This window comes from Malaclemys terrapin, chromosome 10 (genome assembly GCF_027887155.1).
Source record: "Malaclemys terrapin pileata isolate rMalTer1 chromosome 10, rMalTer1.hap1, whole genome shotgun sequence".
NCBI classification, from domain to species: Eukaryota; Metazoa; Chordata; order Testudines; family Emydidae; genus Malaclemys; species Malaclemys terrapin.
Genome location: NC_071514.1, coordinates 61,876,069 through 61,901,807, shown reverse-complemented (window position 1 = coordinate 61,901,807; position 25,739 = coordinate 61,876,069). Strand labels below are relative to the sequence as shown.

Sequence of the window (25,739 nt, the reverse complement as noted above, 5' to 3'; positions counted from 1 at the left end):
TTAAGACACATATCTTTCCAGCATAAGGACAGTTCAACCACCAGCCACTAGTCCACCTTAAAAAGAGTTATTTATTTCTGCTCCCCTTTCCGGAGTATAACAGAGGTGCCCAGTCCCTTGATTCCCCTCTCTGGGGTTGGATCACTCTGGCTTTCTAGTCAGAGCATCACCCCTGCCATGTGGTACTTTACACAGTCCTGTGGCTGTCCCTTTAGGCCTCTCCCAGAGCTGCTGCCCCCCTTTCATCTGGAGAGTCCCAAGAACAGTTTTGTTCCCTTTATGAATTAAGGGATCTTACTTACGACTCTGCCTCCTTTCCCAGTACACCTTGCTCTCAGGCCTACAGTACCCATGATCCCTTGGAATTAGAGTCTCCAAAATCCCCTCCTTTCTAAGCTGAAATCAGTAACAGTGCAGAGTTGGACCATGCTTCTTAAAGGGCCAGTTCATCATGGTACAAATTAACTAATATAATTAAGTGTTTTTAGCTTCAATCGTGTAATAGGTATTTAGTATGCTATACTGATTTTATTTGTTTCTGAGCTACTGTGCTTGGTTCCCCACAGAAATTCTTCAGTGATTTAATGATATTATCTCAGACTCCGAGAGATCTGCAGTGACTATTACTCCAAATGAATCACACTACTAGGTGAATGTTTTAGGCTAATGAAACTCTCAACTCAAAACAAACAGAACATGGGGCTTTGGGGAGAGAAAGGGAAGGACATATTTTATTATGTATTGTCATTCTACAATGATATTTTCTTCTTCCTTCTAAGGCAGTAATGCTTATTGCCTGTTTTATAGTTTTGGCATGGCTATGCCAGATACTCAAAACCAAATTCCCCCTCCCCCCCGCCTTAAAATAGTTTTTTTTGCAGTCAACACAATAAGATTAAGCAGAGAATGGAGTTAAAAATATAGAGCCAGATCCTAAATTGGCATAATCAGGAAATCAGCTGATGTAAATGGAGTTAATTCAGTAAACGCTCGTAGGGGCTACTTCCAATAATCAACTCCATCTTGAATGATCACTTTAAAATATTTTCAGATCTGGACAAATACTGCAAGAAATTTCCTGCAAACATTTGGTTGAAGTTTGAAATGAATTAGTTTTGGCCACTTTGGTAAGTTTTAGCATTTGTTTTCCAGAAACATTTGAATTATTTAGTTTGATTGACTGATGAGATTGTCCAACAAAGAGTGAAAACAAAAAATGAACAAATAAAAACAAAACAGGCTGTTCAGGAAATGGAGTGGGTATCAGCAGGAATCACACCTGAGCCTCTTGCATTGACGGATCACTGAGGCCAGAAGTGTTCTAAAAGCTATTTAAAATGGCATCCTTCCGCAGACAGTTTTGTCACGTATGGCACAGTGTAATAGCTTAATGACAATCCAGAAGGCCTGAGTTTGGATCACTGAACAGTTTCCATGGCAGCATTTCAGAAAAAGTTTCCCAGGCAATGGCTGACTGTATTGAAGTGGAACAAAATGGGCATTAGGCTTTGGATTCACAAAGTATAAATGCTAAATGCATTGTTTAACCTGATGTTGCGCAATTAACTAGGAGATTTCAAATCACCACATTTTCTTATAAGCCACTGGAACCCAATACCACACCTAGAAAGAGCAGTACTCCATCCTGGGAGGATGCCTGGGTTTCACCTAGGCCAGTGGTTCTCAAACTTTTTTTTCTCGCGGACCACTTGAAAATTGCTGAGGGTCTCAACGGACCACTTACTGATCTTTCCAAATGTTGTTTGTACCGTTAGCTAACTATTGTAGAGTGCTTTGGATAAAAGTGATATATATATATATAAAAAATAAAATTCAGATTTTTTATTCTACAATAAAAGCACACAACTCATATTTTAATATTTTACCTTTCTAATGCCTCTCTCCCTCACCGCAGCAGCCCTCGAGCAAGGGCTAGGAAGGAAGGGGGTCTCTCCCCCACCACAGCAGCCACAGAGCTGAGGCTGGGAAGGAGGGCCATCTCTCCCTGGCAGCTGCAGCCCTGGAGCTGGGGAAAGTCGCCTCTTTCTCTGGCTGCCGCAGCCCTGCATGTCCCAAATTCCCCCCACCCCCTCTTCTCACCCCACTGCCCCCCTCCACCTACCCCCTATTCCCCCCCCCAAGGCCACCACCTCACCTTACATGTGCATCTTTTCCAGGGTCCAGGCACCTAATTAGTGGAGCCATGCCTGTGCAGCTCCACTAATTAGGTGGGTGGGCCTTCATTCTCTTTGGTGCGGCCGCCCAGGCACGTACCTTATAGGGAACTATCTGTAGACCACCTGAATGGAGCTCGCGAACCAGTGGTGGTCCACGGACCACAGTTTGAGAACGTCTGACCTAGGCTATCCCTCAAATTTGTTTCTGGTGGAGAAGGCATTAAAGAGTCTGTGTGATTTTGCGTGTGACTGTAACTGGAGATTAACATTAGCTAGCCAAGCCTGCATGGTTAGACATGGAAAGTGCTCCATCACTTTGCGAATCCATTTGGAAGAAGGATAGCCTGAAGTGGATTTCTGTTCCCTCTGCAGTGGGTTCTGTCTTTTAGTACAAGAGGACGTACTGTATCCAGATCCACTTCTTCTTGCAACATGCTTATTATATTTAAATCCAGAACATTTTGTTAAGACCTTGACTCACTGAAGTCAAACTAGAGACAGGAAAGCAACTGTTCATTAGCCCTTCTATCCTGCTATATCAGCTAGCGAAGGACAGCATTCTGAGAAGCTGTGAAGCAGGTAACAGATCTGGAATGAAGTCAGCCTTGCTGCTCATGGTCTCATTCTACAGGTCCAATGATAGCCTTTGTTTACATGGTGCTACTCCCAGCAATGTCAGTTCTGAGGGTAGAATTGAGCCATTACATTTTTACTCGTTTAATTTAGTTGCAGTGATATTACGCTTTGCCCCCAAAAGGCCAGTTTCTCCTCTGACCTGCGCAGGAGTAAAATAACTCTATTGAAGTCACTGAAGTTACGCAGATGTAAAACTAGTATGAAAGCAGAATCAGGCTCAGTGTCTACTGGAAGCGGAAGGCTGGGCTTGAGCCTGCTCTTCTTGTGTCCCAGGAATGCAGGATTATCACTCCTCCCAGCCCCCCTACCAGAACCCAGGCCATTGGAATTAAGTTCCAGGACAGTTTTGGAGATATTTTTATTACTGCCACTCAACACACCATGTTAGGTTCTGTGGTACATACTGAATACCAACTAGAGTTTAACTCTAAGTGACATACTGAGCCATAGCCTTTAGTTTGTGTGGGAGTTGATTTGAAGCTCCTTTGGCTCTTAACATTTGTTGACACCTGGCACGCTTAGCTCCAAAGTGATTCCTAGGGTTTCTCAGATGGCAACAGAACAAATGGCTGGTCAAACGTATCAATCTACTGTCCAAGGAAGTTCCAGAGAGCATCTTAGGGATCAGTAACACTAAGGGGAGACCATCCATCTGCTGAAGATTGCATCCAATGTAAACTTTAGCTTGAGGACCAGAAAGCATTAACGCAGGGATTCTCAAACTGGGGATCGGGACCCCTCAGGCGGTCGTGAGGTTATTACGTGGGGGGTCATGAGCTGTCAGCCTCCACCCTAAACCCCGCTTTGCCTCCAGCATTTATAACGGTGTTAAATATATAAAAAAAAGTTTTTTTAATTTATAAGGGGGGGGGGTGTCACACTGAGAGGCTTGCTAGTTGAAAGGGGTCACCACTACAAAAGTTTGAGAAAAACTGCATTAATGCACACAAGTATATTTAATCTTCAGGAGTCTTAAACTTCTCCAACCAATGCAGCATTTAGAGTTAGATCCAAGGTTCCTTTAATAGAGGTATGTCGATTCAGGACAGGTCATACTCATCATTCAAAGCGTGTGGATTGAGAGAGTCACTGGCTGTTAAAGAGCATTCTCTGCAAACTTTGTTTATTTTCATCTGGTGTGCAGTGTGGGAGAGCCAAAGTGAACTGATAATGGGGATCTGGTTTCACACCTTTGGGGTGACAAATCAGAGGGGAACCGTTTGAGTGTCTGGTAACTAAGAACTCAGGAAGAATGCATTTGGGGAGACCTGTGACTGCAAGGGCAGTTGGTATCAATCTGCAAAGCATAACGAGGCTGGTGAGAGCCAAAGTGAGACCTTATGCTCATGAGCAGGCTACTGGTGTCAGGGAATAAACCCATAACTGCACCGCACAAAGAGGCCAAAGTTCTAGGGCAGGTGGTGACATAACCCCTTCCTGTTCTGGGTGGACCCCAAAGTGTCAGAGCCAGATCCTTAGCTGCTGTAATGTGGTGTAGCTTCATTGCCTTCAATGGAGAACTGTTGATTTATACTAACTGAAGGTCTGGCCCATTACATTTAAACTCTGCTCCACTACTGGCAACCCTATAGTGCATTTAATCTTCAGGAAGCCTAAACATGGGGTAGTTGAGGTTAATGATTTTATGGGGATGATCATGTGAAGCACCACATCTGAAAGCTACATTATAGGGTCATGTAGATAAAGGCAGACGGTTGAGGTGTAGGGGAAGGACCACATGGATCATGGCCCCGTAGGATTATGATACCAGCCTCTACCCCGGGAATGTTTCCCCTCTCCTATCGTGGGGAGAGCAGGGTTGTGGTGGAGTTAGTTGGTGAGCTACTCATTGTGCAGAGTCACTTCTTTCTTGTGCTCCCTCCACCCCATGTTTGAGACATACCTGTCTCCCCATGTGTGCTCATCTCCCCCACTCTGAGTACATGTCCCTGAGAGATCCGATTGCTCTCTCCTGCAGCATACAACCTATATCATGCTATAGAATGGACCAAATAGGCAGGTAAGATTTAAGGGGACTAGGTGGGTTGCAGCAGCAGCTGGCAGGTAGGTGTCAATGGGGCAAGCAGGTGGATCTCAGCATCTGGATGTCAGAGTGGGCTGCTGACCATCCTTGGGGGCAGGTGGACAGTAGCAATGGGAATGAGAGTGTGTTTCTTGATCTTGGGGTGAGCTATGTAGATCATGGTAGGTAGGTGCTTCTTGATCTTAGGAGGGGGAGAGATGGATATGAATAAAGAAGGTTTATGAAGGGAGTTTCAATGCAATAGGAAAATAGCAACTCTGTTTACACAGCTGTTAGAATACCCCACCAAAGTGGGTCAGGGTGAAAAGGTCAACACAGACAAATGTAAAACATTTAGTATGGGAGGAAAGACTCAAGATAAGGCAAATGTACTAAATGAAATGGTTATCTAAAAGACTGATAGCTAGAGAGATGCAAGGGTTATGGAAAAAATTCAGATCAACCATTAACCCAGTGAACAGCTGCAGGGAATAAAAGCAAACAAGAAACTATGTCGATTTAGCAGAAGGACAGAATATTAACAGAAGACACAGAAAAGTATTTGTTGGATCCCCCTAGGAAACTGAGTAGTGCTGGTGTGAATATTATTAGTTATTGGTCTATTGTAGGCAGGGCTGGTTGCCCAACATTTCCCATTGTAAGACCCTGCTTTCAGTTGTTTATAGTTTTGTCAAACTTTCATTCTGAGTTATCTAGCAACCCAAATGGTTAATTGTCTTGGAAAATTTCAGCCAAAATGATTCAGCTGTTTCTGAGAGGGTGGCTAGGAAAAATGTTGTTTTGCCCATGTCAAAGAGTTCTGAAGACCTTTTTTTGGAACATCTCCAGTGGCCACTTTTTGTAGCAGGGACTTGAAATTTGGCAGAGGATGACCTTTGTATCAGGGATAAGCCTTTTGCCTTCCCTGTGAAGAGTTGCTCAAGTCATAAGCCTTTGGGGGGGGAGGGGGGAGAATACTGCTGCTTGCACATGCTCAATAGAGACTTACATTTTAATATTGAATTCCCTGGAGATTCCCTGCACTGGACATGTTTCAGCCTGGGTCTGAACAGGACTGTCCTTGAAATTGCAACTAAGACTGCTGTGGGCTCTTCTGGCTCCAGGTTCAGACACCTGAAGTGAGAACAGGGAGCCTGTCTTTCAAGGCTTCCCATGCTAGGCCCCCCACAGTGTGAAGGAGGAAGCTGTCCAGTTCAAATGAAGAGGGGACAAGAGCCAAACCAGAGAGGTGGGGGAAGAGAAGACTGGTACTGACTCAGCAAGGAGACTGGGATGAGAAACCTGAGGAGTGGAGACTGGAATGGCAAGGATAGTGGGACTGGGACAGGGATCCAGGACGTGGACAAAGAAAATTTGGAGGGGGAGGGGACAGAAGAGTCTGTGCCCATTAGAGAACACTCCCTCCAGGGCCTGGAATGGAACCAAGATTCTCCCCATTCCTCTTCAGCCAGCAAATAACTGTGAAACCCACTAGCAAAGTTGCAGGTCCACCTAGAAGATGATAACCTACTATTGCTGTCAGTTACATAGTTAGCACAAATAGCAGAGGTCTGTGTGATGATCTAAAGGTTCCAGCCCTGCTGATGACCCATGTAGGGGTTGGTATGATGACACATAGTGGAATTTATTTTTTCATTTTTCTTTAAGAACTCTATAATAATTATGTACAAAGCAACATTAAAAGATTAAGACTGAAGAGTCAGGTATTCAAAGTTAGCCTTAATTCTGGCATTTCCTATCTGGGCAACCTTAATTCAGCCCCTTTGTGAGCATGCATTGTGTGTCTTTAATTACATGATCACAATTCCCGCCCCTTCTCCCCTCCCGCCACTGGAATTCTACCTTGTTCAGAGCCCAGGATAGACCTGCTCTAGGGATGAATCCTGGTTGTATAGTGAAGAAGTCTGTTGTCGGTAGGACCCCTGCCTCAGTTGTTGAAGGTGGAAGATGTGCAGTGACTGAGGCAAGGGATTGCAGGAAGATAAAGGATGGCCTCATGGGTAAAGAAGTTGAATCCTGTCCTGAAGACTTGGATTCTACCTCAGACTGTGTGATGCTGGGCAAGTCACTTCAACCAAACTTTTCACAAATGGTCACTAGCTGTGTGTTCCTCATTTTCTGGGGACCTGACTTGAGACCCTGGGGTCTGATTTGCACAAGAGCTGAGCATTCACAGCTGCAATTGAAGCCAACAGGAGCTGTGTTTGCATATATATTAAGTGCTATATAATGGTAATTTCTCTGGGAAAGAAAAAAAGTCAGGTCCTATGCACTCAAAATTAATCGATACCTTTGACCTCTGTGCTTCAGTTCCCCATCTGTGAAGTGAGGATATAGCCACTCCATCTCACAGGGATATTGAAAATAAAATACGTTCTGTGATGCCTTCTGACACTGCAGTGATGAACAACATAGAAAATCCCAGGAGAAAATTAATAATTCTGTCTTCAGAGCAGGGTTTGAATAGTGTGCAGTAAACAAGGCCCGGGGCCACCCATTGAAAAATGGATAAAACAAATTTTGAATAGTTTTTCAAGAAGTGAACATCATAGGCGCTGACTCCATGGATGCTCAGGGGCTGGAGCACCCACGGAAAAAAAAAAAATGGATGGTCAGCACCCATCAGCCACAGCTGTTCAGTGGCATCACTGCCTATCAGCTGTTTGGCAGTGCCCTGATGAGCTAATCGGCAGGCCATGGGGAAAGGCTTGGAGAAGGGCAGAGAGCAGCAAGAGCGAGTGGGCAGGAGCCTCGTGGGAAGAGGGCGGAGCAGGGGCAGGAAGAGGCAGAGTGAGGGTGAGGCCTTGGGGGCGGAGCAAGGTTGGAACACCTCTGGGGAAAACTAGAAGTCGGCGCCTATGGTGATCATCATCCATCTTAGGCTTTAAGCAAGGCAGAGGTGTGGTGGGCTAAAAAATCCAATATGTGGTTATATAACTGGAGATGATCATAAGGTTTATGCACAGGAAGGCTAAATTATGATTACACGGGTAGTGTACTCGTGTTAAGTACATAGAGAGGTTGGCTGGGATGAAGTAGGACAAAGGTAAGGACAAAAGGCTTATGGGTTCATGTGGGAGGCTATCAGACCACTTAAGGGAACTTTGGCTTTGGAGAGGATTCCATGGACAGCAGCAAAGATGAGTCCAAGTCTGGAGAATCTACGTGATGAAGTATTAAGGGAGCTGGGCTGAGGACAAAGAAGGTGTTTCAATGAGCTAATGGAAGTGCTCAGTGTTCTGAGAAGGACTAAGATGAAAGAGACTGCTTCCCCCTGAAGGACTGAAATGTGTGCATGTGCGGGGGGACACTCCACAAGGGGAGAGGGACAGAGCGGTCTCACACACTGCATAACCAACCTATACAGAATAGGGCACTACAACAAAAGGTGGAAGAGCAAGAAGCTGGTTAAAATAATATTAAGCAGAAAAGGGAAGGCATGCTGGGTTAGATAATCTTATGCTGTCACTAAAGTTAATGGATAAATATTCCTGCAGTGTCCTCAGAAGCTGGAGAGTATTTATTATACAGCCCTGGCATTAGTAGGAGGTGGTAGGGAAAGGACTTGCCTATGTTCCAGATAATGATGATGTGGGCATGCTCACAATTTGGTATGTGTGTGGACTAATGCTGCCCTGATTTACCCCTGGGCAACCCCAGTGGTTTATGGGGCTCTCGCCTATTCTGCTGAATGCCTTTCATGCATGGATCTCAAACTGCATTACAACTATTAAGGGACAAGTCCTCTTAGCCCTTCAGTAGCTGCAGGACCAAAATATAGCAGAACCCTGTAGTACCACTACATGGGAAAGGCTGGGAAACAGAAGCTATCAATTGAGTCCCTTTGGCACTCAGGGTGCACTGGAGCTGGGGTCTGTGGTGGTTGCTCAATGGGAATGTGGCCGCTATTACAATCCATGGGCAGGAATGGTAGCCTGAGATTGGCAGGTGCGCTGAACTCTGCCTCTGGCTTGTCCTCCTCAGCCATTGTGCTGGTTTCTCGCACAAAGCCTTTCAAACAGGCTTGGTGCGTGGGCAAAACCAAGGTTTCAAGCTAATGAGTTAACCTTCACATCACCCACATCCAGATACTGAGGCACAGAGGCCAGTAACCTGTGACTTACCAAGGTCCCTGCATGACCATGGTAGAGATGAGAAGAGATGCCAGGGGCCCTGGATCCCAGTCCCTGCTGCTTCCATCACACTATGCTCCCCCCTTCTTCTCCAACCCCAGCACTTACAATAAAAAGCAGGAATAACTGAGTATTGAGAATAGGAGGTAAAAGCCCAGCGTTTGAAGAGAAGAAATCAGCAACACTGATGGGAGACAGGATGAAAAATTATCTTGAATCAGAAGAGTTTCAGCCCTCTGACCATTGCCTTGTGCAGAATTGTCATTTAAAAGCTTTGACACGAGTCTTTCAAGGGAATTCTGAGATGCATCTGACAGTGAGCACCCACTTCAGGTTTCACCCTAGCCATCTGCTGTCCCATTATGTCAGTAACCTCTCATCCCTATCACAGAGTCTTTGAAGTTAGTCAGCACTAAGAATATTCCATGTTGTATGGAATCTCAGAAAACCAAGACCTGGAACTAACATGAAGCTTGCAACCCATCACCTTGATCTCTATGGGCCAGATTCTGATACCCTTACTCACAATGAGAAGTGCAATCAGTAGAGCTGTTCACTGAATAAAGTACTACTAAGTCTAAGTGAAGGGATCAAAATCTCATTGTCACATCTCATTTCTCTCACCCTTCATCCTGTCTATTTAGACTGTAAACTCCATGGAGCAGGGATGGCCTTACTATGTGCTTGTACAGTACCCAGCACAATAAAGTTCTGATCTTGATTGGGCATTACTGTAATACAATCAATGGCAGTGATAATGAAACATTGATAACTTTCATTTCTCTCTAGACATGCATGGGACATTTGTAATCCTGCTGCCTCTCAGCCTGATCCTGATGATTTTTGGAGGAATGACTGGATTTATTAGTATTCTTGCCAGGGCCTACCTGCTGCTTCTAATGACGGGATGGCTTTTTCTTTTTGGAGGTATTGTACTGAGTCCTATTTTTTGTTAATGAGACTAAGGGTGACAGCTTAGAACTGTAGCACTTCAACTACCAGAGGGTAAAGAGACAATGAGAACAGAACCAGCCAAGTGTCTGCTTTCAGACCGAGTGCCTTCACTTCATGTGCTTTCTCATTCGTCTCCTTGCAGATTGACAAGCTAGTAATGTGGATTCTGAGGTAATCAGCTGACATTTACAACAAGGAATAGCAGAAAGTTACATATAGTTGTGTCTCGTGGAGGACTGAGAGACATCTTGAACACAGTATCTTCATCCTTGAAAGGTTAAATACCCTTTCGGCAAATGTTATGTCAGTTTTCTCTTCTAGAGACAAGATTTTTTTTTTTTAAATCTTAGTAGAATGCAAAAGGCTTTGGAATTTATGAAACTTGGCATTATACAACTTTGAACTGTAGTGAGTTAAGGCTTGATCTTAAGCTCAAGGAAAAAAACCAATCAAACAAAAACAGCCATCAGTGGGAAGATTTCCATTGACTTCAATGGACTCTGTATCAGGCCTGTAAATTGGGGCTTACATGGTCTGTCCAGCTATTTCATTTATTTTATTCTTACTATTTGCTTTGAGCTAGGAAGCTACCACCCAGCCCTGTGAGGTACCAAATGCCCTCAGTTCTCTGCTCAGCACCGTGCATGAATGGCTCCAGTTAACACAAATAACATTAACAGAAACAGGTTCAAGGCTTCAAGTGTCCCTATCAGTACTCTAGGGAGAGTGTTTTTACTTAGGAGCAGGAGGTGAGGATTCCTGGAGCTGGATTAATAATTGCCCCCTCTCCTATTGTAAGGATTTTGATTTGGTGGAATCAAAAAGCAGCGAGCCAGATTGTGACCCAGTGTGAATGAGCATTAAAGCCACTTCTAATCCCCTCTAACGTTTTAATGATCAAACTGCAAGCTAACTGAAACGGACTGCCCTGCGCCATCTTCATTTACGCAAGCCTCCCACTACCCATTTCTACATTGACTGTTTTTAAAAGGAAAGCTACCATTGCCCTAGCACATGTACAGCTTCATCAGCAACAGCAATGGTGGAAGAATCACTGTAGACAGGCCACTGTAAGTTCTCAAACCACCATGTCATCTACACTTGCTTGGAGCATCCCAAAGCACCCTGTCTTTAGCAATGGCTTGCAGTGTAAGGGCCTGATTTTCCAGAGATGCCAAGCACTAGGGCCCATTCTGCTGGAAGGTGAGGCCATCACAAGGAGAGAGACATTCCTTCCTGGTAGTTGCACCCACTTTTAACTCATCTCCATTTTGGCCAGTTTATATTTCCCCATGATACTAAGGTAAACTCTGCCAGTAGGGGTTTGGGATCATACAACGTAGACGGTAATAAATAGGAGAATTCCCATCATCATATTTAGAGTTTCCAGTGTCTAATCCTGCTCCATCCTAGCACGTGTGGAAAGCAGAGTGTAAGCAGATGGGGCTCCCACTCTTCTCCTAACAGTGCACATTCGCTCTGGAGCAGTTCTAAACTCCTGTCTGGGATTTGCCTTTATTGTTAACAACAAAGCCGGCCTCAGACTAAGCTTTCTCCTAAGGTTGGTCCTACAGTTTTCTATTGCAGGATTCTATTTCTGCAGCTGCTCAAAGAGACAGATTTAATTCCCTGTATACATCTGGATTTAAGCTAATTACGAATAGGACCCACGTGGTCTGGGTGACACTGAGTAAGAGTAATTGAGTCTGTTCAGGGTCCTAGCACATGACATCAGCATGAGTCAGCAAAACAACTCTGCATTTCTGCCTAGATATCTGGAACCTGATATCTTGTTACAGTGACAAACATTTTGATAGGTTCAGATGGCAAGAGTTGAGATATGCAGGCCAGGATACTCTGACATCTAATAATGTCTAACTGATCACCATAATACCTGCATGCAATCAGTGTTTTACAGTGGTGCTCACTATGGAATCTGAGCAGCAAGCCAAAGCAAAATTTACAAGCAGAATCTCTTGAATGAGGAGTGTAATCCTTTATTTTATAAACCTCCAGTATGATTTTGATCCCTACTTCCTAGTCCTACTTCTTTCCAGGGAATTTGCTACAGGCATGAGATTAACATTGTGCGCACAATACCAGAGCGAACTGCATACACACAAATCAATGAATTCTCTCTTGGAAAAAGAGAAGAAACATGGCAGCAGCTTTAATGCAATGTTCTTTCATAACATACATTGCCTTGGTAGAGCAACAAGCCTATAAATACCCGCCTTGCCACACATTAGCATTAATAGCAATCTTCTATCCATGTACCTCAAAGTGATATACAAGCTACTTAGGGCAAGACTTAACAATACTAACTAAATCTCACAATACCCTGTGAGGTATTTTAGATTAGGCATAACTTTCTTCCACCAATAGTATAAAAGTAAAATGGTTGGAAAGGGCCAGAGAAGCCTTTTTAATTCACTACAGTACAACAACTTCACACACACACACACACACACACACACACACACACACACACACACACACACACACACACACACACACACACACACACACACACACACAGCTTGACAACAGCCCTGTGTGGTAGGATTATAGGGAATATTTCACCTGTGACAAGAAATGCAGCCAGCTCTGCAGTGGTACTTGGTAACTGTTTTTAACAGTCCACAAGAATGCTAAACCCAAGTGTAGTGGAAGTTGGTGATTGCAAAAATGATCACATATTGGTGTGCTCAGAACTTAGCAGCAAAGGGTGCAGGCTTATACTCTAAGCAGAAGATAGAGTTAGGGGACGGGGAGGGGGTAATACATCCTAATAAAAGGAATAGCCAAGTATACAGAATTTTGCCCCACAATTCTGATGTTATGTGCTTTTGATAGTTTATAACCAGTTACCACTTGCTATAAAACACAAGAAGTTTCCCCCCAGTCAAACAGGCGCTCTTCCTTGGTCACACTAATGCCAACAATAAAACTTCAGTCTCACGCCCTTCCCACCCTCCCAGGGCTAGTGGGGGACAGGAGTCCATCTTAGCCTAGATCACTCTGCTGAAGGTTCTTGCAGAGCACTGCTCTATAGCAGCCGCTCCACAGTTGCTTGTTACTTTCCCCCCAAATCAACAGTTACAGCAGCAGCACTGAACAGATAAGTGGGCCAGGAATAGACCTACCTGCTGAGCAGTTCCAGCAGATGGCATGCTGCTGAAACCCAACCAAGACCATGCTGCCTGCCACCCACCTCTGTCTGTCTGCCAAGTCCTGACCCTTTGGTCAGGCTGAGCTTAGGAGGAACGTCCAGGCGATCCCCGATAATGGCCATTTCAGCAGGTCACTAGTCATGTCTGCTTTATTAGGATCCAATTACACATGGGTCAGTGAATCAGAATATCCCATTTCTAAAAGGGAAAGAGAAGGAGGACAAGAGTTGCTGGAAGCAAACAAGCAACTATTTCAGGGCTTTGGGAGCTCTGGGCAGAGTGAAGTGCACATCACTGTTTGTGCTTTCACAAGACCAACTCATCATGTAAGCTCCTTGTTTCTGCAGCTGTTCAGGAAGCACCATTCAATAGACATGCATGAGAGCAGTGTCACAACAGATTTTGGGGATTGGGAAACCACTGAAGATAGTGTTAAGTGAAAAGCTAAGACACAGAAGATTTGTAATTTATAATTTAGTTTTTCCACTTGGGTTTCATTTGGCCCACTGAATGCTGTAGCTCTGAGAGCTCAGTTGAAAGGAAAATCTTGAGCCAGAACCTTAGCTGGTGTAAATTGCTGTAACTACAAATTCTTATGCTGTAGCTTAGTGTAGCACACACAGTTTTATACAGAGTGCCACTTTATCTGCTGTTCTATATTGATTGACAATGTAGAACAATATGAAGAGATACTTTAGGCCAGTGGTTCTCAAAGCCGGTCCGCCGCTTGTTCAGGGAAAGCCCCCAGCGGGCCGGGCTGGTTTGTTTCCCTGCCGCGTTCGCAGGTTCGGCCAATCGCGGCTCCCACTGGCCGCGGTTCACCACTTCAGGCCAATGGGGGTTGCGGGAAGTGGCGCGGGCCGAGGGATATGCTGCCGCCACTTCCCACAGCCCCCATTGGCCTGGAGCAGCAAACCGCAGCCAGTGGGAGCCACGATCGGCCGAACCTGCAGATGCGGCAGGTAAACAAAATGGCCGGCCCGCCAGGGGCTTTCCCTGAACAAGCGGCGGACCGGCTTTGAGAACCACTGCTTTAGGCTGCAGACACAAACACCAGGGCTTTTTCCTTGCCAGCACAGTTTGTACTTTCCAGGTTTTGGAACACTTTAGCTTGCCACCTCTTAAATGTACCCACCCTGGTTAGAGTATCAGAATCTAGAAGACCTTCCCCAAACCCCCATGAAAATAATCCCCTCATCCTTATTTGGCAGTTTGTGTACAAGGAGGAAGAGATTCACCCTCATGCTAAGGTCTAGCAAGCCCCATGCACTCCTTCAACCAAGAGTATGAATGTGTTTTACTTCTCTGATGTCCAGATGCATCTGTGCCTCAGTTTCCCACCAAAGAGGTCTTTCACAGGCTGGTAGGGCAATTTGACCTATGGTCAGACTAGATCTCTTCTTCCTAGGCAAACAGGAGCACAAACAAAACCACCACAAATCTTCTCTTTTAAGTGCTCCACAGATAACTTCACCATCTCTGGACCACAGTCCTTAGTCACATAATTGCAGCCTTTTCAGGTGGCACAGCTGAGATGTAGAGGAACCCAGGTCCTTTTGCCTTTTTGTTAGTTAGCCTTGAGAGCCTAAACAAAAAAGCATTCCTCAGCTATAGGCTCTACATTTTCACTGGGGCTATTCCCTACACTAGCTCACTTCCCAGCATCCTAGACCCTCTTACACATCCTCCATACAGTCCTTTCTAGGCTACTCTGCCAGCAGGGAGACACACCAGCTCCAGGCCAACTCTTGTGTCTGGAGAGCTTCCCAGGCTTCTGCTGGATCTCTGTCAGCTCTCTCCTACCAGAAAGCCACATCTAAGCACTCTGCAAACTCTAATTACCATGGAATCATCCAGTGGGCTGTTCCTGCCACCTCTCTTCCACCCTTTATCCTGTTTCCTTCTTCCCAGCAGGCCTTGCTCCCCACCCACAGTCACATGATCCAGGTGGAGAAGAGCCAGGCACAGGTGAGAGCTGGGACTTTAGAGGCCCTGCTTACCCTATGACAGTGAGGGAGAAAGTGAGACTTCAATAACGGACTGGCCTTATGCTAGCCATGTGCACTAGGAGGAATTTCTCTATTTAACACCTGGCTTGGTAACTCTTGATTGCTTTGCACCAGCTTAAGGCCTCATCCTCCCCTATACAGAAGCAGGGGACAGGAAGCTCTGAGAATTTTAATGTACACTGCTCCCTCGGGTTCTTCCATCGGGGAGTGGGATTAGGGTATCTCCCACCTCTGTGCAGAAAAGGCCTGGGGCTCCAGCCCCCAGATATCATGGATCTTAGCAATTGTCTGGAGAACAAGGCCATTTACATGGAGGCCCCACCCTTTGTCTAAATTCCACAGATGCATGACTCCATTGCAAATGCAGGGGCAAGGATGCCCTGCTCACTGCTGCTGGTGGTGGGAGAGGGAGGCAAGCCAGCCCAGGGAAGTCAGGGAGTATTAACTTTTAGAGTTTTCTCTTGGGGTTTTAGCAGGGAGACAATCTGGGAGGAGCTGAGATGGCCTCCCTGCCCTCAGCCCTTTCTGTCCTCACTGGAACAGAAGCACCTGGGAGGGGCCTTGTACGGAGCTAGGGGAACATGCTGCAGAGGTGGAAATCTCCTTCTCCCTGGACAAAAAGTCCCCTCTGCATCTGCATGGGAAAAGCAGCATGAGGCTGATTCCACAGCAGGCTCTATACACTGCACCTAATAACAGAGCTGTCCCGAGGGAGCATGCCCCTCCTAAACAGACTTATACTGCGATCCTGTCTTGAATTTGGGTTTCACCACCCGTCCTGCAGCAATTGACAAATTATGCAGCCACTCTTGAAAAATGTGGATGCTTATTTTGAGCACCTGGATTTTTCTTGACATACCTACAGTCTGATTTTCTGGAAGTGGTGAGCAGTTCCAGTCCAGTCCAGGAGCTGACCATAAGGCTCGAGAGACAAAGTAGGTGAGACAGTATCTTTTATTGGACCAACTTCTGGTGGTGGAAGGTAAAAGCTTTCGAGCTACACAGAACTCCTCTTCAGCTTGTGCCTTCCACCAAGAGAAGTTGGTTCAATAAAAAATATTACCTCACCTACCTCCTCTCTCTCATATCCTGGGCCAACGCAGCTACAGCAATTCTGCAAATTCTGTAAAGCCCAAGGAGTTTTAAGCTGGGGACTCAACATCAGAGACCACACTTGAAAATTTGAGCCTAAATACAAGCATCATCATTGAGCTGAAATGTATAAACCAGTTCTCTACTTGCACCCGGTGTAGTCATTTACAGCTGTGCAAAGTGTCTATAAAACACTCCCATTCACACCCACTTTTCACATGAGTACACAACTATATAAGGCGCAAAGCAGGGGCGAATCAGGCCCATTATATAATACAATTTTGTAAGTTGGGCTGTATATTTTTAGGTGTCTGAACACACATCATTAGATGTACATCAGGAAACATGCTGTTTTACATTTTGGTTAATCACTTAAGTGATACAGAGACCAAAACAAAACTAGAGACATTGACAAGAAACAAAAACAGGGCAGAAGAGAGTCCTGCCTGTGTATACAGGGAGGGACGGCAAAGGAGATCTAGCAGAGTCCTAACCACGCAGTTTTGACTCAAGTGGACTCCAACACTATACTGTATTTGTGTTTCCTCTAGGCCTTGTTACGCTCACTGGGATCAGTGTCTACGTCGCATACTCAGCGGCTGCCTTCAAGGAAGCTCTCTGCCTTTTGGGAAGGAACAATCTCTTGGAGGAAGTTGACATCAAGTTTGGCTGGTCTTTGGTGCTTGTGTGGGTCTCCTTCATTGCAGAGGTGCTGACTGGGGCAGCGTTCCTGCTGGCTGCCCGAGTGGTAGGCCTCAAACAGAGACGGGAGCAGAGGATCTGAAGCAGCAATGCAGCCTAATGATAATGTGGAATCTAACAAGGTGAACTGACTGTGGATAAGAAGAATGGCAAAGCTACTCCTGAGCGTACCATGCTGCTCAGCTAGCTCGTCTCTTAACCAATGTGCAGTGCTCACTATGGCAACAGTTCATTGTTAAATGTTAATGAGGTGACCTTTGTGTCTTTAAAAGAAAATAAATGGTGTGTATTTAGTGCTCACTAGACAAGCCCAGAGACTGAGCTGTCCCCTTTTATTGCAGGGCAGATCTAGCACAACACAGCTTCTCCTCTTTCCTTTCCCCCGCCAACTGCCCCTGACAGAGTGTCTCATGACTGCACTGGCGTCCTGTCTCCACAGCCCACTTAATCCTAGGCCTCTGCTGAGGCTCCTAACAAAGGTGCCAATTAGTGCTAGCTGTGATGGAAGCTTCTCTCCCTTAATAGCTGGCCTGAGACCATCACTACATTTATTGTACATAGGCTACTAAGCAGCCCTTAGACATTGTGACCTTCATGTCTGCTCTTATATAGATTCTATATATCTGAAGCCTGGTTAAGAAAGAGTGAGAAAGACAAAAAACACATGAATAATAAAAATGTATCTCCTAGCACAGTTTCACTGCACAGAATGAGAGTCAGATTAGTGATCTAGGGTGCCATGGACTTCAGAGTATTTGAAGGGTGACCTAAACCACACACATGACAATCCAGAGTACTCAGGCTTCTAGCGTACTGAGTGATATCCCAGGTACAGTAGTAGGACTTGGTCTGAAGTACAATTCAGTAAGTATCAGTGGTATTAACACTTTACTAATTACAGATTAGTAATTAACAATGTTTACTAATTACAGATTCTCTCTGTTCCCTTACATCTCACTTCAGACATGGGAGACCTTCATCTTTTATAGCATAGCTGTGATTCTATTTTTTAATGACACACATGTGAATGTGCACACACAGAGCTAATGTTAGAAATGAAACAGCCCAAGAAACCTGTAAGCCAGGTCAGGTATTTCTAATTTCAAGGGAGTTCCTTCAAAACATAGCACTCACTTTACATGGTAGACGATATTTACCCCACACCATTTATTACACATTGCTAGTTGGATTCTTGAGATGCATGATTCTTGGGCTGTATTAGTAGGAGCATTGCCAGCAGATCGAGGGACATGATTATTTCCCTCTATTTGGCACTGGTGAGGCCTCACCTGGAGTATTGTGTCCAGTTTGGGTGCCCCCACTATAGAAGGGATGTGGACAAATTGGAGAGAGTCCAGCAGGGGGAAACAGAAATGATTAGGGGGCTTGGGCACATGACTTACGAGGAGAGGCTGAGGGAACTGGGGTTATTTAATCTGCAGAAGAGAAGAGTGAGGGGGGATTGATAGCAGCCTTCAACTACCTGAAGGGGGGTTCCAAAGAGGATGGAGCTAGACTGTTCTCAGACGTGGCAGATGACAGAACAAGCAGCAAAGGTCTCAAGTTGCAGTGTGGGAGGTCAAGGCTGGATATTAGGAAACACTATTTCACTAGGAGGGTGGTGAAGCACTGGAATGGGTTACCTAGGGAGGTGGTGGAATCTCCATCCTTAGAGGTTTTTATCCGGCTTGACACAGCCCCGGTTGGGATGATTTAGTTGGTGTTGGTCCTGCTTTGAGGAGGGGGTTGGACTAGATGACCTCCTGAGGTCTCTTCCAACCCTAACATTCTATGATTCTCTGATACTTTAACATTGTCATTTACTTTGTTCTCCAACATGTTTCTACATCTGGATTTATAATTTCAGTGGAAACTCTGATGCATTGTGGTAGGATGTATTTAACTTGTGCAAAATCATACATACAGCTCAGCTGAAATTTATCTTCTGTGCGGAGTATCCTGGCCAATAATGCCTAATAGAGGGCCTGATCCAGTGCCATTAACCGTCAAACTCCCAGTGACTCCGGTGGGCTTTGGATCAAGCCCATATTGAGTCTAATGCTCCACTATATTCCTATTAAGGATGTGTGTTCCTTTATGACTTCAGTGTAGTGATCCAGATGAAATGGACGCATGGAAAACCATTCTGAAATAAGGAGACTGTGCAAATCTAGCACAGGACTGAGAGTCAGGATGCTGCGGTCACGTCTCAGCAGTGCCCCTGATGTGCAATGGGACCTTGGGCAAGTCCCTTTATCTCTCTGCACCATAGTTTCTTCATTACTGAAAATGGGGATAACTGTTCTCACCTGCTTCTGTTAAATGTTATAGCAATTTATTATTTTTTGTATTCAAAAACTGCATCATTAGTGATATTGTAGCACCTAGAGACCGCAGCTGAGAGCAGAGTCCAATTGTGCCAGGTGCTGTATGGACAGAGAGAGAGAGAGGCCTTGCTCCAAAGAACCAGCCCTGTAAACAGGCTAAGGCAGGAAAGAAGGGAATTTAATGGAGTTGGAATAAAGAGATTAAGTGATTTGCCCAAAGCCTCACAGGAAGTCTGTGGCAGAGCCAGAAATCAAACCAGATCTTCTGATTCCTAGTCCAGTGCCTTACCCACAAAACCCTCTCTCTCCTTTTCATCAGGATGAAATACAGGGAGGATTTTTTAAAGCTCCTCAGTGATTTAGGAGCACAAGTCCTATGGACAGTCAATCAGTCTTGCGCTCCAAGGTCACTTAGGTGCTTTTGAAAATCTCACCCCACCACATTCCAGTGTTGTTGTATTTTCAACATGTTGCCGTGCACTTGAATTAGGCAGGATACATTTCTGGCTGTGTACTATCAACATGCAATCACTTTACCAGTGCAAAAATATAGTAACTGCTTTAAAATGGAAGTAGGGAAAATCCTTCATTACCAAAGTTACACACACTTGAGTATGGTCCTTTAAATGTTATGTGTTAGACTCAGCACCTGAGTAGTAACAAAAATCTCTGTATGTGTGAAATCGCAATTTAATGCCGTGCCAAAATTTGTATCATGTAACTCTAAATGTAGTTACTTATAAACGTACTGTAAACAGCAGCTTCATGCTGATCTCTGAATATTTATTACCGCTACTCCATTAAAATGGGCCTGAATTGTGATGAACCCCCTAAAATGACATCTCACAGCTGACCATGATTTACAAAAGCACAGGAGAACTAAGACATACGTTTTCCATAAGGAATGAGACAGCTTTCTGTGCAGAGTTATTATATATTAATATGATATGCTTTCAAAGTACCTCTATAAAACATCTGAATTGTAGTTGCACAAAGTTTTTATAAATATAAATATATACGTTTGTATAAAGGAGTGGTCCTTAGTGGTCTGGAGTGGTCCTTAGTGGTCTGAACTAAGTACAAAACAAATGAATTTGTCACCATAAATCACTAATGGATTATGTTTCTGTGTCTTCTAGGAGCTTTTAAAAATCTTCCCCTAATTCCTTATTAGAACTTCCTGCACTATTTGGATGTGATGATGGCACAGCGTTATTCTTCCTTGAGAGTTTATGAAAAATCCTTAAAATTCTCTGAAATAATTCCCCACGTGAAGCATTCAAACACACACATCTATCTAGAGAGAGATGGGGTGGAACAGTCCATGGGAATTAAGGTCCTCAGCACCTTGTTGGGTTAGGCTCAGAGACAGGAAATAGTGTGGAGGCAGTTTTATAAAATGTGACAAATGTGACGATCATGGTTCTTTCTGCCAGCAAGATTAATGCCTGTTTGATATCCAGTAGTTTGCTGTGCTTCCCCACAATGCGTTACTGAGCCTGGCAGACTGACTTGTCCCATTAACCCCTGCTGACATGTAAACATGCTTAGGTAAAATGGCCATGGTTAAAATGAAGGAAAAAGGCAAGACTTACATACTTGGCGCACATGAGAAAAAGGACCCTCGGCCAGGTCAGAGGCCAGAAGCCAGAGCCAGGCAGTGCGCAGCACTGGCTGCTTGCAGATGCTAATAGCTGCTTGGGTGTCAGCGGCTGCGGAGGGCAGGGCCCAGGAGCCCAGGCCAGAGTGGGTCAGAACCGGGTGCTGTTGGTAGCCCCAGACCTCCCACCCTATCCTGAGGTGTGTCCCGGTGGGTGGGGACACAGGCCGGGTGCTGCTTTTGGGCCCCCCGAACCCTTGCCTGGGTTTACTCCTGCGCTGTTGCTGGAACTGGGCACCCAGCCAGCAGCCGCTGCTCTCTCCACTCTGCCTTCAGAGCTGGGTGGCTGGAGAACGGCACTGTGACAGGCTGGCTACAGGGTGGCTAAGGCAAATTTTGGGGTGGCTAGAGCCCCGGCAAGACCCCCTTTGACAGGTTACAAATAAGTGAAAACAATGCAATTAACATCCCATTAGTCTTCATGAAGTTAAAACACCAAATCCACTCATACATTTAACAATCCCTTTGGGATTAGGGAATAGGCCTGGGGAATAGGCCTGGGGTTTTGGCATACACTGGTACCTGGACTGCCAGAGTCACAGTCACAATGACAGAGCTGATGGGTCGACCTCCATGGGAAATGCTTTTGAAAGTAAAATGCTGTTCATAGATTTATGCATATAATGTTTGGTGAGATAGGGAAGTACTATCCCAGTTTTACAGATGGGGAGCTGAGGCATGGGGTAGATTAAATAACTTGCCCAAGGTACCATAGAAAGTCTGTGGCATTAAATCCAGTGTCTCCCAAGTCCTGTATCAGTGCCCTGCTCACTAGGCCATCCCTCCTTTCCTCTAATCTCTGTCACTTATTTTAAACACTATCAAATGCATTTTTTCATGCTCCAAGGACGGAAGGAGTTTTCCTAAAAAGGTCCCATCAGCTCCATGTCTTTGCACAGAATATTTGGCTCCACAGGAGAATTAATTTTTAAAGTTATTGAAAACAGGAAGCTATAAGGAAAATTCTGACAACTTTAACTGAAGCTTTAGCTACCAGAAAAGCATTTGCTTTAGATCTGAGCTCTCTTAAAACTGTATTTTATTCATTTTGGTAACAAAAAAAATGCTATATTGATTTTTTAAATTGCTGGAGTGGTTTTCTATGTTATTTCTCTCTTCATCTTTTTGCATTCAATATTTCATCTAAGGCCTTGTCTACACTACGAGAGTAGTTCAATTTTACTTAAATCGAATTTTTGGAATCGATATTGCAAAGTCGAACGTGTGTGTCCACACTAAGGACAGTAATTCGACTTCGTGAGTCCACACTAACGGGGAAAGCGTCGACATTGGAAGTGGTGCACTGTGGTCAGCTATCCCATAGTTCCCGGAGTCCCCGCTGCCCATTGGAATTCTGGGTGGAGCCGCAAATGCCTTCTGGGTAAAAAAAATGTGTCCAGGGTGCTTTTGGGTAACTGTCGTCATCCGTCCATCACTCCCGCCTTCCCTCCCTGAAAGCGCCGGCGGGAAATCAGTTCGCGCACTTTTCTAGTCAGTGACAGCGCGGACGCCACAGCACTGCGAGCATGGAGCCTGCTGCAACCATCACTGCAGTTGTGGCCGCTCTCAACGCCTCGCAACTTATCATACACCTTTCCCTGAGGCAGATGCAGAAAAGTCAGGCGAGGAGGCTACGTCAACGCGGTGATGGCCTGAAGTCTGAGAGTAGCACAGACCTCTCAGAAAGCAGGGGACCCAGCGCCGAGAACATCACGGTGGCAATGGGTCATGTTGATGCCGTGGAAAGGAGATTCTGGGCACGGGAAACAAGCACTGAGTGGTGGGACCGCATAGTGCTGCAGGTCTGGGATGAATCCCAGTGGCTGCGAAACTTTCGCATGCGGAAGGGAACTTTCCTGGAACTTTGTGAGTTGCTGTCCCCTGCCCTGAAGCGCAATGACACCCGGATGCGAGCAGCCCTGACTGTCCAGAAGCGAGTGGCCATAGCCCTGTGGAAGCTTGCAACGCCAGACAGCTACCGGTCAGTCGCGAACCAGTTTGGGGTGGGCAAATCTACCGTGGGGGTTGTTGTGATGCAAGTAGCCAAGGCAATCGTTGATGTACTGCTGCCAAAGGTAGTCACCCTGGGAAACGTGGAGGCCATCATAGATGGCTTCGCAGCGATGGGATTCCCAAACTGCGGTGGGGCCATAGATGGAACTCACATCCCTATCCTGGCACCGGAACACCAGGCCAGCCAGTACATTAACAGAAAGGGCTACTTTTCCATGGTGCTGCAAGCACTGGTGGACCACAGGGGACGTTTTACCAACATCTACGTGGGATGGCCGGGCAAGGTTCATGACGCTCGTGTTTTCAGGAACTCTGGTCTGTTTAGACGGCTGCAGCAAGGTATTTACTTCCCGGACCACAAAATAACTCTTGGGGATGTGGAGATGCCTATAGTCATCCTTGGGGACCCAGCCTACCCGCTAATGCCCTGGCTCATGAAGCCCTATACTGGCGCCCTGGACACTGAAAAAGAACTCTTCAACTACCGGCTGAGCAAGTGCAGAATGGTGGTGGAGTGTGCTTTTGGCCGTCTCAAGGGGAGATGGAGAAGCTTACTGACTCGCTGTGATCTCAGCGAAACCAATATCCCCATTGTTATTGCAGCTTGCTGTGTGCTCCACAATCTCTGTGAGAGCAAGGGGGAGACCTTTATGGCGGGGTGGGAGGTTGAGGAAAATAGCCTGGCTGCTGATTACTCACAGCCAGACAGCCGGGCGATTAGAAGAGACCAGCGGGAAGCGCTGTGCATCCGGAAGGCTTTGAAAGCAAAGTTCCTGAGTGAGCAGGGTAACCTGTGACTTTAAAGTTTGTGTATTGAGAAGCTAAACCTGCCCCCGTTTCTTTGCCCAGTTAATGTTGACTATCCTATCCAGTTACATACCCCCTTCACCCCACTTCCAACACACGTTTCAAAATAAAAATAGTTCTACTTTGTTAAAGCACACCGTTTTCTTTAATACTGTATTCGCGGGAATTTTTTAAAACTGGGACGCAGACTGTGGTGCGGAGCGGGTGTACTGTAGTGGCGCGAATGCAGCTTCTAAACTCAAGGATTGACAGGCTCCGCTGCGGTGGGATGGTTGTTTCAACGGAGCCTGTCACCCCTCCTGATAGGGACTGTGTGTATGGGGGGGTCTATGTGACTTTGTGGCAGGGGGAGGACGGTTACAGATCCCCTTCTGTGTGGCTCTGTGATCCTGCCTAAGGACCGCCGCTTAAGATCTGTAACTGCCCTCCCCTGCCACAAAGTCACAGAGCAACCCACCCCCCACCACATAACATGAAAACAACCTCCCAGACTAACCAGGGTAACTAGTCACTGCATCACTGCACTATGTATGTGCCCTGCTGCTGTGCCTGCCCCCGACTATATACCCTGCCAAAGGTGACTGTCCTGTCGAATTACCAACCCCCTATCCCCCCCTCCTCCAAAAGAACATGATGGAAACAGTAGTTAACAGAAACGTATTTTTTATTATCAACCAAACATGGAACTGGGAAAGTGAAACTTGGACGGGGGCTTGTGTCAGGCGGGAAGGAAAGAACTTGTCAAATTTTGGGGAATGAGAGCCTTCTGCTGCTCGAGCTCTCTGCAGGGGTGGAGTGAGAGTTAGCAGGGACTCTGCCGCCTCTCCTTCTGTGCACTTTGGGTGAGGGGAGTATGGGACTTGGTGGCGGGGGAGGGCGGTTAGAGATGGACTGCAGCGGGGCTCTGTCCTCCTGCCTCCGTTCCTGCAGAACATCCACAAGGCGCCGGAGCGTGTCCGTTTGCTCCCTCATTAGTCCAAGCAGGGTTTGAGTCGCCTGCTGGTCTTCCTGACGCCACCTCTCCTCCCGATCCATGTTGGCTTGGTGCATTCGGGTCAAGTTCTCCCGCCACTGGGTCTGCTGTGCTGCCTGGGCTCTGGAGCAGGCTATAAGCTCCGAGAACATGTCCTCCCGTGTCCTCTTCTTCTTATGCCTAATCCGCGCTAGCCTCTGGGAGTGTGATGACAGGCTAGGTTGTGAGACAGTCGCAGATGGGGCTGTGGGAATGGGAAAAAGGGAGTGAATTCCTCAGAAAGATAAATGTAGTTGTGAACAAAGAACATAGTCTTTCTCTGTGAACAAGACCATGCACAGCACCTATCACATGCGCACTCAGCACAAGGTCGAATTCTCGGCCTTCGCATTCAGTGCCTGGGGTCTTCTACAGCACATTTGAGAAGCCTCTCAGGAGAACGGAATTTCTGTTGCAGGCAGACATGGTAAGCCGTAGACTTGTGGCAGCTTAAAACTTTAATATTAGCAATGGCCTCATTTCACATTGAAATCAATGTCGGTCCCTGCTGCCAGCAATTCGGCAAGCAGGAAGTCTGCTCCTGTCCCACACCCTCGCGGCTGTCCCCGGGAACGATCCCTTTCGGCTGCCCCTCTCCCGCCTCCACCGCGTGGCTGCAAACCAGCGGTTACAGTTCTGTAAAGGAACGGCAAAGCAGTCCCAACACTAACATTCCCCTACCTCATTCAAAGCAGGTCATCATGAGCGACATCACCCTCATGAGGATCTCTGACAGCGAGAAAGAGAGAATGCTCCGGGAAAGCCTGCAAAGACCAGGGCCGTATGCCGCCATGCTGTGCAGAGCAATGATTCCAGAGTACTTGATAGTCTCGTGGCGTGGCAACGTGTCCTACTACGGAGGACCCAATAAGGCCGCTCTCCCCAAGAACCTAATGCAGCGGATTTCCAATTACCTCCAGGAGAGCTTCCTCGAGATGTCACAGGAGGATTTCTGCTCCATCCCCGGACATATAGACCGCATTTTACTGTAGCTGCTGTA

At 46.1% G+C, this 25,739-nt stretch overlaps 1 protein-coding gene across 2 annotated transcripts in view; it reads left to right on the top strand.

Moving 5' to 3' along the window:
• TMEM114 (transmembrane protein 114) overlaps positions 1-17,230 on the top strand; it is a 32,410-nt gene extending 15,180 nt beyond the window's left edge. Inside the window, exons 3-4 of one of the 2 annotated variants that reach the window (XM_054042678.1) lie at positions 9,780-9,917; positions 16,770-17,230. In XM_054042678.1, the coding sequence (XP_053898653.1) occupies positions 9,780-9,917; positions 16,770-17,002 (371 nt within the window). In that variant the 3' untranslated portion in view covers positions 17,003-17,230. The remainder of the gene's footprint in view (positions 1-9,779; positions 9,918-16,769) is intronic. The other variant, XM_054042679.1, reaches the window with a different exon arrangement.
• The last annotated feature ends 8,509 nt before the right edge of the window (positions 17,231-25,739 follow it).